General features: G+C 39.9%; 1 protein-coding gene across 4 annotated transcripts in view; it reads right to left on the bottom strand.

The window, feature by feature from the left end:
* Positions 1-13,055, bottom strand: part of ATP8A1 (ATPase phospholipid transporting 8A1) — a 559,403-nt gene that overhangs the window by 434,421 nt on the left and 111,927 nt on the right. For 3 of the 4 annotated variants that reach the window (XM_029588616.1, XM_029588605.1, XM_029588632.1), the window contains exons 8-9: positions 9,899-9,968; positions 5,334-5,461 (exon numbers count right to left, since the gene is read on the bottom strand). In XM_029588616.1, the coding sequence (XP_029444476.1) occupies positions 5,334-5,461; positions 9,899-9,968 (198 nt within the window). Of the gene's footprint in view, positions 1-5,333; positions 5,462-9,898; positions 9,969-11,574; positions 11,649-13,055 lie in introns of all 4 variants that reach the window. The other variant, XM_029588626.1, reaches the window with a different exon arrangement.

Here is a 13,055-nt window from a genome sequence, read left to right as displayed (position 1 = left end):
CTGGGTTTTGGGCAACAATGGAGAAGCAGTGACAAACATCTGCACCAGTTACGGTTACTAATTGAACCAGTTGCCTGCACCACAATGACTCCCCCCCCCCCCCCCCACACACACACACACACCTCTCCTGCATTAGTAGACAGAGGGTCCATTATGATGAGTTATTGTGTGTCTGCCCCCTTCCATTCCTTTGTTTTATGTTTGATGGATTTCTTTCCATGTTGGACTTGGGTTAATGGCTGGTAGATGTTTATAATGCGATAGTCCGTCAGCCAGGCATGTTGTTCATTAGGGAGGTTATATCACTTTCTAGTGAGGATAGCATCCACGTCAGCATGGGGATACTACACTATTTCAATGGTAGGCATACAAGGAGAGATTAAGAGGCCTACTAGGCTCTGATGTAAAGTGACAGCAGACAAGTTAGTGTTGGGTATCAGGCAGTCCAAAACAGACCAAGCTGCATGGGTCAGATTATTGGTAACATGCCCAGTCAAAAGAGATGGATTATTTGCTTATACGCACTAGAGTGGCCGGAAGGCTGGCTGGTTGGCTGTTATAGCAGGACACATCACCGCTAAGTCTTTACCAGTTTGTGGCAGATTTTTAAGAGGTCACTGGGGCAATGAGTTTACAGAGTGAATGCTAAAGAACACTTTCCGCATAGGCACCACATCTTACACAGCCATTGCAGGCCTCCCCAAAGGTCACAATACAGCACTTAGGGTGATAGAGTTCTAGGGCATAGGATGCTTGCATCCATCACAGTGATGGGTCTCCAGCGATTGACCATGACGCTATAGTGAACTCCCTTCTACAGGCGCTCAGGTCACGGCGTGCATTCATGCACCTTCGCTGCCATGAGCGCACACCGTGACCTCTGACATCCAGCCGGGCGCTCAGGTCACGGCGTGCGTTCATGCACCCTCGCCGGTGGGGCTGCTGGAAGCCGCCTCGCATGGGGAGTGCCCGATCCGCCCCGGGCTGCTGAAGCCGCTCTCGCTGCCGGCTGCCCCCGGGAGGAGGGGAGAGAGGACTGGGGCTGCTCCGGAGACCGGCACCCATGGACGCGGCCAGGGCAGGTGAGCGGGGGCTGGGGGAAGTTTGCCCGATCCTGTTGAGTACAGGTTTTATCAAGCACAACAATGCTCCACCACCCTGGGTTTGAAAGTTATTTTTCAGAATACTGTTCACATTGCAGTGGAAAGAAGAATACATTGATATAGTGGAGAGAGGAACTGGGACGCTTAAAAAAATCTTTCGTCCTTCCAGTGATGGGATTAGTCACGATCTGAAGAGTGGCTTTCCCGGTGCGTTGGATTTTAGGTTGGGCAGGCAAGAGTTTAAGTTATGCTTGGAAACAGGTCCTTCCTAATACGTTTTTCTTTTGGTCTGATTTGGTTGTATTTTTTTCCCCTAGGGGAATTGTCTTGCTAAATCATGACCCTTGCTGTTAAAGGCCAGCTGATACTTCTCTGATCCTTTTCTTTTGCTTAAAGTTGGGATCCACTTCCTGGTACCTGTCGTTTCAAATGTCATTTGAAACGACAGGTACCAGCGCACCCAGGATACTGTATAGGCGCTGTATAGCGCTCTATACAGTAAAATGGGTTGCGCTTCATGGACGCGGCTTGCATTTGCATGCCATTTAAATACTGTATCGAGCGGTATGTGATCCGAACTGTGCGCGCGGCAAACGCCGCACTTTTTCTACCGCGTCCTTACTGTATCAGCCTGAAAGTGTGGATGAAATGATGGTATAGGGAAGAGGATTTTAGATTTGTTAGGAATTGGGGAATATTCTGGGGAAGTGTGAGGTTATTCAGACAGGATGGGCTCCACCCTAACCAGGCTGCTGGCGCTAACATTTAAAAAAGAAGATACTGCAAGCCACCACAGCCAAGGTGAAGGAATATAAAAATACTTCTAAACTCCTGTATGAACTCCTGTGAATGATAAATATTATGCAACAACCAGCATCCAGCACTCACAGTGTTAGCGATTTGGGAAAAGAGCTGTACTGTTTAGCCTACCCAAAGAACAGCACTACATAGCCAGCAAAGGAAGAAGCCAAGAGAATGCTGGGAGACCATTTAAAGTAGAAAAGGCACAATTTGGACAGATCTGACTGTGTGTAGCAGGGTGGGGACAGCCAAATATAGGAGCCAGAAGCCAGGAAGTGAGAAATGCATCTGGCAGCCCTACAATCAGTTCTTCTCCTAAAGTGCTAATTATTGAGGGAGAGACAGAAGTCTGCATCTGAGGAAAAAGAGAAACAGCTGTTCTTCAGACAAGCTATATGTAAAATCCCAACAAGGGTCAGAGGAACCAGGAGCAAAGATACTGAGACTTTCTTTCCAGAGATATCCAGGCCCAAAAACACATGGTCAGATTGCCCTCCTAAGAGACTGAGTTAAGCACAGAGTATTTTAGCAGAGAAGGGAGAAGGTTTATTTCCTTGCCTTTTGTCACAAATTCAGTATCTCATCTTAAATGCTTCAACCTTTCAGCCAAAGTCAAGCATAAACCCTGGCTGGGAAAGAGAAACTGGTGAACCATGGTCTTTCTGTAAGAGACTGAAATCAGGCCAGCTATCTATTCAGTATCAAGTAAACCATTTGGGGAAGCTCTCCGGGAGACACTGCAGTGCTCATCTATTTGGTTTGTTATCTAGCCAGCTCCACCATCAAGAGGGCCTTCTTCATTTTCTTGATTCCCCCCCCCCCCCACACACACACACACACATTGTGATCTTTACATGGAACAACGGTATATAAAATGTTTAGATAAATAAATAAATATTAGTAAAGAAGTTTCTCATGTGGTACTCCTCACCCCAAGCACGGAGGTTATTCATAGTCCAAACCGGGGGGGGGGGGGGGGGCTAACCTACTAAAAGAAGATGAATTTCAACTGGGCAGACTGGATGGGTCATGTTGGACTTTATTTGCTTGATTCACAACACATAGGAGACATGTTTTTATTAGGAAAATATATGCTTTGTTTTGTTTTTTGCAAAGATTTTTATTTTTTTTTTCCAAAAATGAAAGCCAGCCCAAAATAATATGGGTGATGGAGTAGGGCTCTACCCCTCATGAGAGGTCATGAACTAAATTACAGCCTTGCAAATTTTCTCAATGAAGGTAAATGTTTGGTGTGTAATCAAAATCACCAAAACCCTAATATTATGGTCCTTTATAGCCTACTGGGCATAATAAAAGTAGATGCTAGTTGCTATCCAATTAAAAATGGTACAATTTGTCACCTTATTTCCAGACGTATTAGGGTAAAAAGAATTAAAAAGTTCAATATACTTTCAATTACCTTTAGTCCACTCTAGGTGAAAGGTAACAGTTCTCTGCATATCCAGAGAATGAAGGGCCCTTTTACTTTTGTAAAAATGTGGTCTAGAGAAAAATGTTGGAAGGATGACTGAGTGATTTAAGATGAAGTCTGACAAAACCCTAGGTAAGAATTTGGTATGTAATGTACACAGAGCACCACATTATGATGAAATCTGGCACAAGGTGGATAAAGGTCTGAACCTCACAGATTCTGCAGGCGTGACTGCCACTAAACGTGCAATCATCTGGGGCAGATACTTAAAGCCCACAATTATCCAGAGGCTCAAAGAGAGCTTTCAATATCAACTATGTTCATGTTCCATTATACTGTGGGAGGCGTTATGAGGCAAGTCCTGGCAAAGGTTATACAGTGATGGAATTTCCTTCTATATGCTGGTGATACACAACCATTACATCAAAGTGTACTCTGACAGAGATGGCTTTAAGGCCAGACTCTGAAAGATAAAAGGTATTCAAGCCATTTTTGTTATGGAAAAGTGACGTAAGGCCTTTCATTTAAAATCATAAGACCTTCTGGAGGATTTCTTTCTAGAAGAAAGCCTGATTTCAGATACCTGTTCAGACAAGCCAAGGGATCTTACTATAGCTCCCTCAACATGGATATTGGGGTGGAGCAGTGTTTCCTTGTCCTGCATGATCAGGATTGTTTGCATTCACAATTTGATTGGATTCTTCTGGGACAGGTCCCACAAGAACAGAAAACAGATTTGTCTTGGCCAAAAGGGACCTGTCTCTTCTGAAGTGTTTTATGGTTATTGCCAAAGTTATCAGAAAAAAATGCATACAGAAGACTTGCTCCCAATGAATGAAGAGAGTGTCTGCCCCTAACCTGTCATCTAATGTCCTATTGGAGCAGAAAACTCACACCTTCCTGTATTGGGTTGTTGCAAAACAAATCTCTTATTTGCACCACATTAAACAAAGATTCTGTTTGCTACATCCTGACCCAAGGAACATTTGTAGGGGTCCTGGTGATGACTGTCTACCATAATGTTCTTTTTTTCCTGCTACGGACATGGCTCTTAAGTTAGTCTTGTGAGAGGGAGCTGAGTTCAACAAGTTAACTATTTCCTGGTATGGGAAGATGGCACTCGTTTCTTCCTGATTATACAGGTAGAACATTACTGCCTAGTTCTTAGTACAAGGACAATTTTGTTGGCCATCTGATTTCTGAAAGCCCTTAGAGCATTTAGAACTGTCCAAAGCATTAGCAGGTTGATGTGAACTTTTTGTTCCGGAGACAACTGGCACTGGGTATGTAGGTGAAACCCTCCAGCCCAGGTTGGCTGCATCTGTAATCAGAACAATTTGCTGAACAGGAATTTGAAACTGGAATAATAGCATCACCAAGGGGTCCTGCAGCAACCCTATCATTTACATAGGTTTTCCTTGGTAAAAGGACGTCCATACAAGAAGAGGGTGTGAGCATATGCTGGCTCACAGGGCCCATGCTGATTCTCTCATTGCGTCTGCACACCACCAGCTGAAGGCAAGCATCCCAGGGTAAGCCCATACCAGCTAAATGACATGAAGAAAGCAGTAAAATTTGAAGAGTCATGGGGGTTGATGTGTGTATGGGGGGGGGGGGGCAGGATGACTGTCAATATCTCCCTAGTTTTCTCTCACTTCCCTTCCAATACATAACCAAGTGCAAAAGTGACATCCCAGGTTACACCAGTGTTTCTTTTCAGCTAATCACCAAATGTAAGCAAAACACTTGGCTGATTCTTTCCCCTGGGTTGAAAGAGTATTACTTCTTAAGCATAACACTCACTCAAGAAGAAGATATATAATTTAAAATAAGGCCCAATAATTACTAATTGTAGGTTTTGTTGTTTAGAAAAATAAATCACTACTAAATACATGCAGCAAGCCAAAACTGTATTCACTAGAAATCTCTTTAAGCTATGACAAATTGTAGTTTTCATCAAACTATTGAATATCTTAGTTAAAAAGACCTTTACTTACCCATGTCCATCAAGTCTGATGTTCCCAACAAAATCATAAAGATGTCTGTTAGGGCTTTCACATTCAATTTTACCCGACAATCTCATCAGACTATCAATGTCCTTCATATCCGAGGTCAGTGGTAAACCCTGTCAACACATTGTTTGAAATGCTAACTACTTATTCAATAAACATCTAGTCAGAATTTATTATCCAGTGTAACATTTATAAAGCAGGTTAACACTTCTCTAAATTATTTCTAAACTGTTTACCACAACCTGTAATTTATTCAATGTTCCAGATGAACAGGCCTCAATACTTTAATTTGGTATTGCAGCTCTTGTAATGTAATGCTATAATCATCTACAATGTTTGATATAGCTATTAGAAAGCATTACCTTTAAAAAAAACAATGTCATCAATCATTCAAATTAATCTTTCACACTGTATCATTGGGAAACGTATGCATTTTGTGTCTTGAAATGAAAAAACAGGAAGATTTATTGTCTAAAGCCAAGGGAAACCAACAGTTTATTATTTATTCAGGAGGCATTTGTTTTATTTATACTATTTTGTTATTGGACATCCTTTCAAGGCTTCTCTCCTTCAATTTTTTTCTTTCAACGTGTGCCTTATCAATTTCAGATGTTTTGATATTTTTGCTCTGTTAGCATATTTTAAAACTTTGCTTGCATTTTGCAATGTGCATCTCACACATGGCTTGCACACTAGTGGGGGTTACCAAAGTTCTAGGTACAGCACTAGGTTTTTCTTTATGTCAAATCAGATCTTGAGTTTGTCAGCATTTCTTTTTTGCCATACATATGATTTGTATATTAAAAAATGTTTTAGGAAAACCAGAACTTACAACTATTTCTTGCGCTTTAATCTTTTCCTGGATTATTACAATTCCCTGTATATGGGAATTATGGAGGTTAATCTGAGGAAACTGCAATTATTTAAAAACATACTGCAGCTCGAGTTATTTTTGGGGCATAGAAATATGGAGCATATTATACTACTACTCAAAGAACTTCACTGATTCTTAGCATAAGCCTGGATCATTTTTAAACTCCTTTGTTTGATGTATAGGGCATTAAACCAAAGACAACCGTTGTATTTGAAGAATTTAATAGCTCCCTATAAATCAAGTAGAACACCAAGTTCCTCTCAGTTATTGAAGCTTCCCTCTCCCTGAAAGGTTAGATGGTCCTCTTTTCAAAACCAGAGACCTCTTCATTGCAATTCCCTACCATTAGGATCTATGCAAGAAGAGAAATAGCGAATGGCTAGAATGGGGGACAGGGGAAAATGAGCAGTAATGGTATTAAAGTCAAAACATTTACAGCAATTTCAACACATTAAATTTAGTTTGTTAGCATAAAGGCCAGCAGGGTAAAAATGTACATGCCTTGAACTAGAGCAGAGAGTACTAAGGAAGATATAATCATCATGTCTTACCCAACAGACTGCTGAAACAAAGGAGCTGGGACAACTTCTATTTTATGCAGATCCAAGACAGTAATATCCCAACATGCTTTTCAACACTCAAGTTAGCAGGGGCAGCTAAATACAATTATTTTATATTTATGAAAATTTCAAATATACAATCAAAAACGCATTAAAGGAAATGCTATGATCCAGCATATTTCATAGGAAACATCCTTTCTCACAGGGAAAACAAAACAAAAAAAATATTAGCATCAAAATTTCAGAAAGAGATCCAAGATTGTTTCAGACTAGTGAGACACTGCTGCTGGAGTCTTCAAGATACCTAGGATCCTTCATTTTTCAGCACACACTGATTTTCAACCCAAAATTCCCAGATTTTTCCCAAGGATGAAAATTTGTTTAAATCAATTTTCGTCCTAAATTTTAGTGATTTAAATAGCTATGTATGCAGTGTTTAACAGTTTCCAGAAGCCGATGCAAGCAGAAGGACCTGCTGTATTCAACTTCTGCTCTCCCCCAAGCAGTGGGAAAATGCCTTAGAACGCCTCCTGATGGCAGGAGCCAAGAGGTGTTGCCCAGGTTCAGTTCTCCGTGACCTTATCCCTTGGCACAAGGGGAAGCCACTGCTTAGGTCAAAGCTTCATGTCTCACTTTTTGTTTTGCTAAGGCCTAGTGCAGGAAGGATGGAAAGGCTACCTCCAGCCCCAGCAGCACACATGTGCCACCCTCATCCTGCTGGCAGTGGCTAAAGGGAAAAGGGATCATGCTGAAGAGGAACAATCTTCGTGAAGATCATTGCGATGCTGGGTTTGGAGAAGATCTGAATCATTGGGGATAAAGATGTTTCACAGCGGTGGGAGTGGAGTCTGTAGGTTTTGGGAAAAGAGAAGCAAAGATACATTTTAGGGTTGTAGTCGGGCAGATCAAAGGAAGAACGAACCTATGCTAACATGGAATTTTTCTCTTTGCCTTTTGTGGACAATGGTGTATTGGTTCTCTCTCCATTTTGTGGACTAAATGCAATGAGTAATTTGTTTCCTCAATGGAGTATAATGTCTTGTTAATCTTTCTTGTAGCCCTCTAAGTACAGAAGAATAGCAGAACATTTCTAAGAAAAAGAATAAACAGTATATTCCTCTAAAACAAGTAACGGTATAGGAAGCACCAATACAACTTACAATGTGGCTAATATCAATCCACAGATTGCAAACAAAATAAAATGAAGGAAAAGAAATGCCAGTAGTTACCATTAAGGTTTCATCTTGTAAAAATAATCTCCAATAAACTGGTTAAAAAAAAAAAAAAGAACATGCATTTTATAGCTTAAAACTTAAGGCATTTGCAAGTGCATCCAAAATTAAAAATGCACACCTATAGCCAAAGCTTCCTGTCAGTGCAAAATAAATGGTTTACAATTCTGCTGTACAGTCGTCAGAGTCGTGTCTTGAGAACCATAAAAATACTTTTCTTCATAATGAAAAATCAGTTTTAAGGTATTCTCTATCTAGTTTCAAGATACACAAATGGGTAGATTTTCAAAACTTACGCACACATGGACATGCGATTTTACAACATGTGCGCGCATGTTATAAAATCGGGGGTTGGCGCGCAAAGGGGGTGCACGTTTGTGCAACCTGTGTGCGCAGATGCCCGCTGCCTTCCGCAGTTCCTCCCAGTCCGCTCCAATTTAGGAACAGCCTGGGAGGGAACTTCCCTACCCCTTTACTAAACCTTCCTAACCCTTCCCCTAACCTTCCCACACCCTAGCCCTATTCTAACACCCCCACCCAAATCTTTGCCTTACCTTTTGTGCCTGCTTCAAGTAGGCACAAGTTGCGGGCGCCAGCACGCAATTCCCCGGCACAGCGGCAAATGGCCGCTGTGCCGGCCACCTCTAGCCCCGGGACTTACACACGTCCCAGGGATTTAAGAATGTGGCTGTGCCTTAGAAAATTGGCCAGGCACATGTAAGCCCAGGATTTTTGCATGTAATATGTTTTGAAAAAATATCCCAAAATTAAAGGTTAAAAAAAAAATACCCACCACACAAGGTTATATCTTTTTATTAGATTAATACATTTCTTGACTTCTCAAGAGCTAGTACTCCCTTTCTCAGGTCAAAACAAAATAAGCAAAAGATGACATTGCTGGAAATTATGTCATAAAAAGTATTCTAATGATAGATAGTATAAAGGAGAAGGGAGTTGATGGATGATCAGAAGGTGACCCGTAGTAGAATATTATGGCTCATAATAAATTAAGAAACCTATGTCCTCTTTTGTCAGTTTCAAAGTGTCTGATCATTTCAACTTCAAAGGTTTCAAGCTGTAAGACAAAAATGTTGCTGGAACTACTTTGAACTCTAATGGTGTTTGCAGAATCCCACTTACAAACTGTTATTGATTCAGGCTGTTCCCCTTCTTCTCTTTTTGATCTTCTATGGCAAATAAAAAATCTTTTCCATAGGTGGCAGGGCTTCTGGAGAGTATTCCAAGATTTCGGGCTACTTCTTAAACATCTCTTTAGGAAAAATTGCTCCGCTTTTGGGAACATTTCTAAATCTCAGGTTAAACCTCCTTTGATTATTCTTTAAATTTTAAATTATATATTTGAGAAACAAATTTTCTTTCATTTTATCTGAGTTCACCCTCTGGATCTCTTCTAGGAAAGCAAAATAGCACAATTGCCCTCTAAACAGTCCAGTAATAGCACCAATAGATTTATAATCTCTTTCAAATGTCCCTGAAGGAAAGCCAAGGCTGATAATACACAATGGAGATATCTGTTCTAAAATTGCTACTGTGCTAGCAATATAAAATTGAGGTCCTCTCTAGCACCTTTGTGTGTGCAATCTGGGGGGTAAGATATACACTTGCTCTGATGCTGCAGTCATGCCAGTTTTTACCCTGCTGCAGAAACTCTAGGAAAGCAAAATAGCACAATTGCCCTCTAAACAGTTCAGTAATGGCACCAATAGATTTATAATCTCTTGCAGAAATGTTCTGACCTCCTCCTTTAAACATTTTTAGTTTTTCTGCAGTGATCAGCAGCAGAACACCAATACAATAAGGTTAAAGATAATACACGTTTGTGATTTTGACAGCTGCAGCAATGCAAGGAACAAATTGGCTTACCTGACGGATTTTAAGGTTTGTTTCACCGTCTAAATTTGATGTTTCGATGTAGCACATGGATTGTGGCTCACTATTACAAGAAGTCAAAGATTTATTAAAAGGAACAACCAAATGCACGGATCACTTCTATGAGCTCTGAACGGCCTCTGGCTACTAAACCATTATAAAAGGTAAAACTGAAACTCTTATTTTGTTTTTTAATAAGCAGTATATTTTTTTTTCCAAAGAGTAAGGTTATTCAGATTTTGGAAAGCCAATTCAAAACACAAATGGATAAAGTGTGCAACTAGTTGAGATGTTGCTTTTTGAGACTCAAAAGAGACCCTGTGCAGCTCTTATAACATCCATAATTTTCTGTCACAAGAAACTTGAAGATTGATCAGTATTTCTTTTTACATTCAGTTGTTTTATTAGTGCTGTTTTGAGTTTGTTGGGTATCAAGTTATGTTTATGTCTTTAATTGGTGTATGTTTTAATTTATCTGATTTGAATTTTCTGCAAAAGTGGAACACAAATATAATAAATAAAATTAGTGCACGTGTAATAGCAGACTATCAATCTTACAAAGCATTATACCACCGTACACTGCTATATATGTCAGAAGTAAACATGGTAAGCAGCAATGCTTTGTCTCAATTTAAAATGCAGATGCTAATTTGCTTTTTTACCATGTCCTCATGCTTTTGGTGGCAGTCATATTTGGAAGAAAAGCCACCAACATACATCTCACACATGTCAGTAACTGTGTGATGCATCATTCTGCAGCTTTTAAAAATAAGGATCTAACCAAGAATGAAGGAGATTTGTATAAGATAATATTTAGGAATGGTAGACATCACAAAATACTCTGATGTATACATAGTACATTCAAATTATAAAATACCTTAAGGGATGCACTGGGCCCAAGAGTCACTTAATAAGGATATTTCTTACATTTGTAAAACTACTGCAAACTCAACGAAAGTAAAGATACACAATAGAAGTTAAACTCAACCATTCTTAAAAAAAAATAAAAAATGGGCACAAACAAGAATTTCAGTTTTAGCAAGCCCATCCTAAAAGCTTTTCAAGATGCAACGACCTTGCAGATGGCATAACATGCAATTTTACAAACAGACCTACAAGTTGTAATAACATTGAAAATGCAGATTAAGGATAGCTTTCTGATTAGTAAGCAGAAAGAAAAGTTTAGTCAACACCACAAACACTGTTAAAAAGCTTCAAAGTGCAAGAAGTACAGTACATGGTTGCCATTTGCAACACAGTGTGACTAGATCAGCTCCACAACATGCAAAAGTGTGTGCCACATCCAACTCAGTGTGGGGGGGTCCTCAGCGTATCTTTCACAAACCACCAGATTCTAATAGTTTCAGAGAGATGCTATTCATTTTTAAGAGTTACATATTTAAAAGTGTTCCACTATTATTCGTTCATGCCTTATTAAACAAAGCAAGAAAAGCTTCAATAGCTGGGACAACTGCATATCTGCTCCCCTCCCCCAAATATATTGTACCTTTCAATTCAAATATGAAATGCCCTTTGTCTTAATGTATTGAACAAACATGCCAGCAAGTGGAGAATTCATTTGCTGTGTTCCCAGAAACGTAAGCAGATCACTGTGATTTAGCGTCTGAGGACCCACATACACATTTCCCACAGAACCATTTTATCCTAACCTTGTTGAGAGACTGATCAGATCAGCTGGGAGATGTTCCCCATTGGTCACTTTCACTATTTCCCCTATAGCCACCTACACATACCCAATATGAAAATGATCAAACAGAGAACACAAGTAACAGAGAGAAAAAGAAAAACAGATAAGACAGTTTTAAATAATTGTACAAAACATGTTAATATAAATTATTAATGCCACATTTTCAAAACTCATTTTATTCAGGTCAGACAATATGGCATAATAGACATGTTTAGCTGCTTCCAGATTTTAAAAAAAAAAATGCTTCCAGGTCTAGCCATCAGTAAAATTTGGTAGCAACGATTAAAATGCAAACTGTAAGATATTGCGTCTTCAAACATACCATTCTCAGAATTTGTGGCTGCCGTACAAATTGTTCAAATGTTAAGGTTATAATGAAGCCAGGACTATTAAACAAGTTTTAATTTGAAAACAAGAGAAAAAAAAAAGAGGCATTGATGGTGAAGTAAAATCATGGGAGGCTTTTAGCCTTAAACATCAAGAACATTTCTGTTAATATTTTACATTACTTTGCAAGCAAAATGAATGTACTTAAAATGTATCCAACAGAAGAGCGAGGGCATTTAATATCTGACATGTTACTACAATCAAACTGGCCCAATATCCACCGAGAATGGCATCATAAAAAAGTGCTGCTAGTCAAAGAACTGTAAAACTTGCAGGACAGTTCTGAAACCTTAGCCCGTTATACTATTACTTTTGTGTGGCCCCTGAAGCAGGACTGGTATATGATGCATTACATTGTGTCTCACAGCACCGATAGGTGTCCTTTCTGTGCCTGGATTACAAGGGCTAAGAATTTGCTCTCCTTAGCTAAATGCCTTTACATTTGATGCTCATTAGGCCACATTTGTTCTTCTATAGACTTGGACTGGTGTTTTTAAATGCAAATGTAACCCTTTTTCCAGGAATGTCTAGTTCCCAGGGCACATAAAAGAATTCATACAACACAGCTAACTGCTCTGCTTTTTTCCCCAGCTCTTCTCCTCCCAAGGAGTGGGTCTTTTCTGTGGGGGTAGAGGCTAACCTTCTTGCCCTGGCAAAGGATACCTTGTATGCATGTATGTTACCCTTGCTCTTTGGCAAGGGTAACATACATGTTACCCTTGCCAAAGAGCAAGGGTAACATGTATGTTACCAGACAAATTGCAACTCACAGGCTGAGTTTTTAAATAATATTGTCTTGGGAATTGTAATAATGCAATCAAGATGAATAGAAACATCAAAGTCCATTTACATCCAGGTTTGGTGTAAACTTTAGAGTACAGGATGTTTACAGGTCTTCTCTTGTGTAAAAGTCCTTCATTGTGGGAAATAGAGATATTTGTTTCCTCCATTGGAGAAAAGCAAATAGCCCAACGAGGACTGGTTACCCTAGCTGAGTATAGGGTCCCTGAGGCCCATGTCACATGTCCCGAAGTCGAACCTGTCTGTGGTCCTGCA

Source organism: Rhinatrema bivittatum, chromosome 1 (genome assembly GCF_901001135.1).
Source record: "Rhinatrema bivittatum chromosome 1, aRhiBiv1.1, whole genome shotgun sequence".
In the NCBI taxonomy this organism is placed as follows: domain Eukaryota; kingdom Metazoa; phylum Chordata; class Amphibia; order Gymnophiona; family Rhinatrematidae; genus Rhinatrema; species Rhinatrema bivittatum.
The sequence above is the reverse complement of the archived record's forward strand: the minus strand, read 5'-3'. Positions and strand labels throughout refer to the sequence as shown.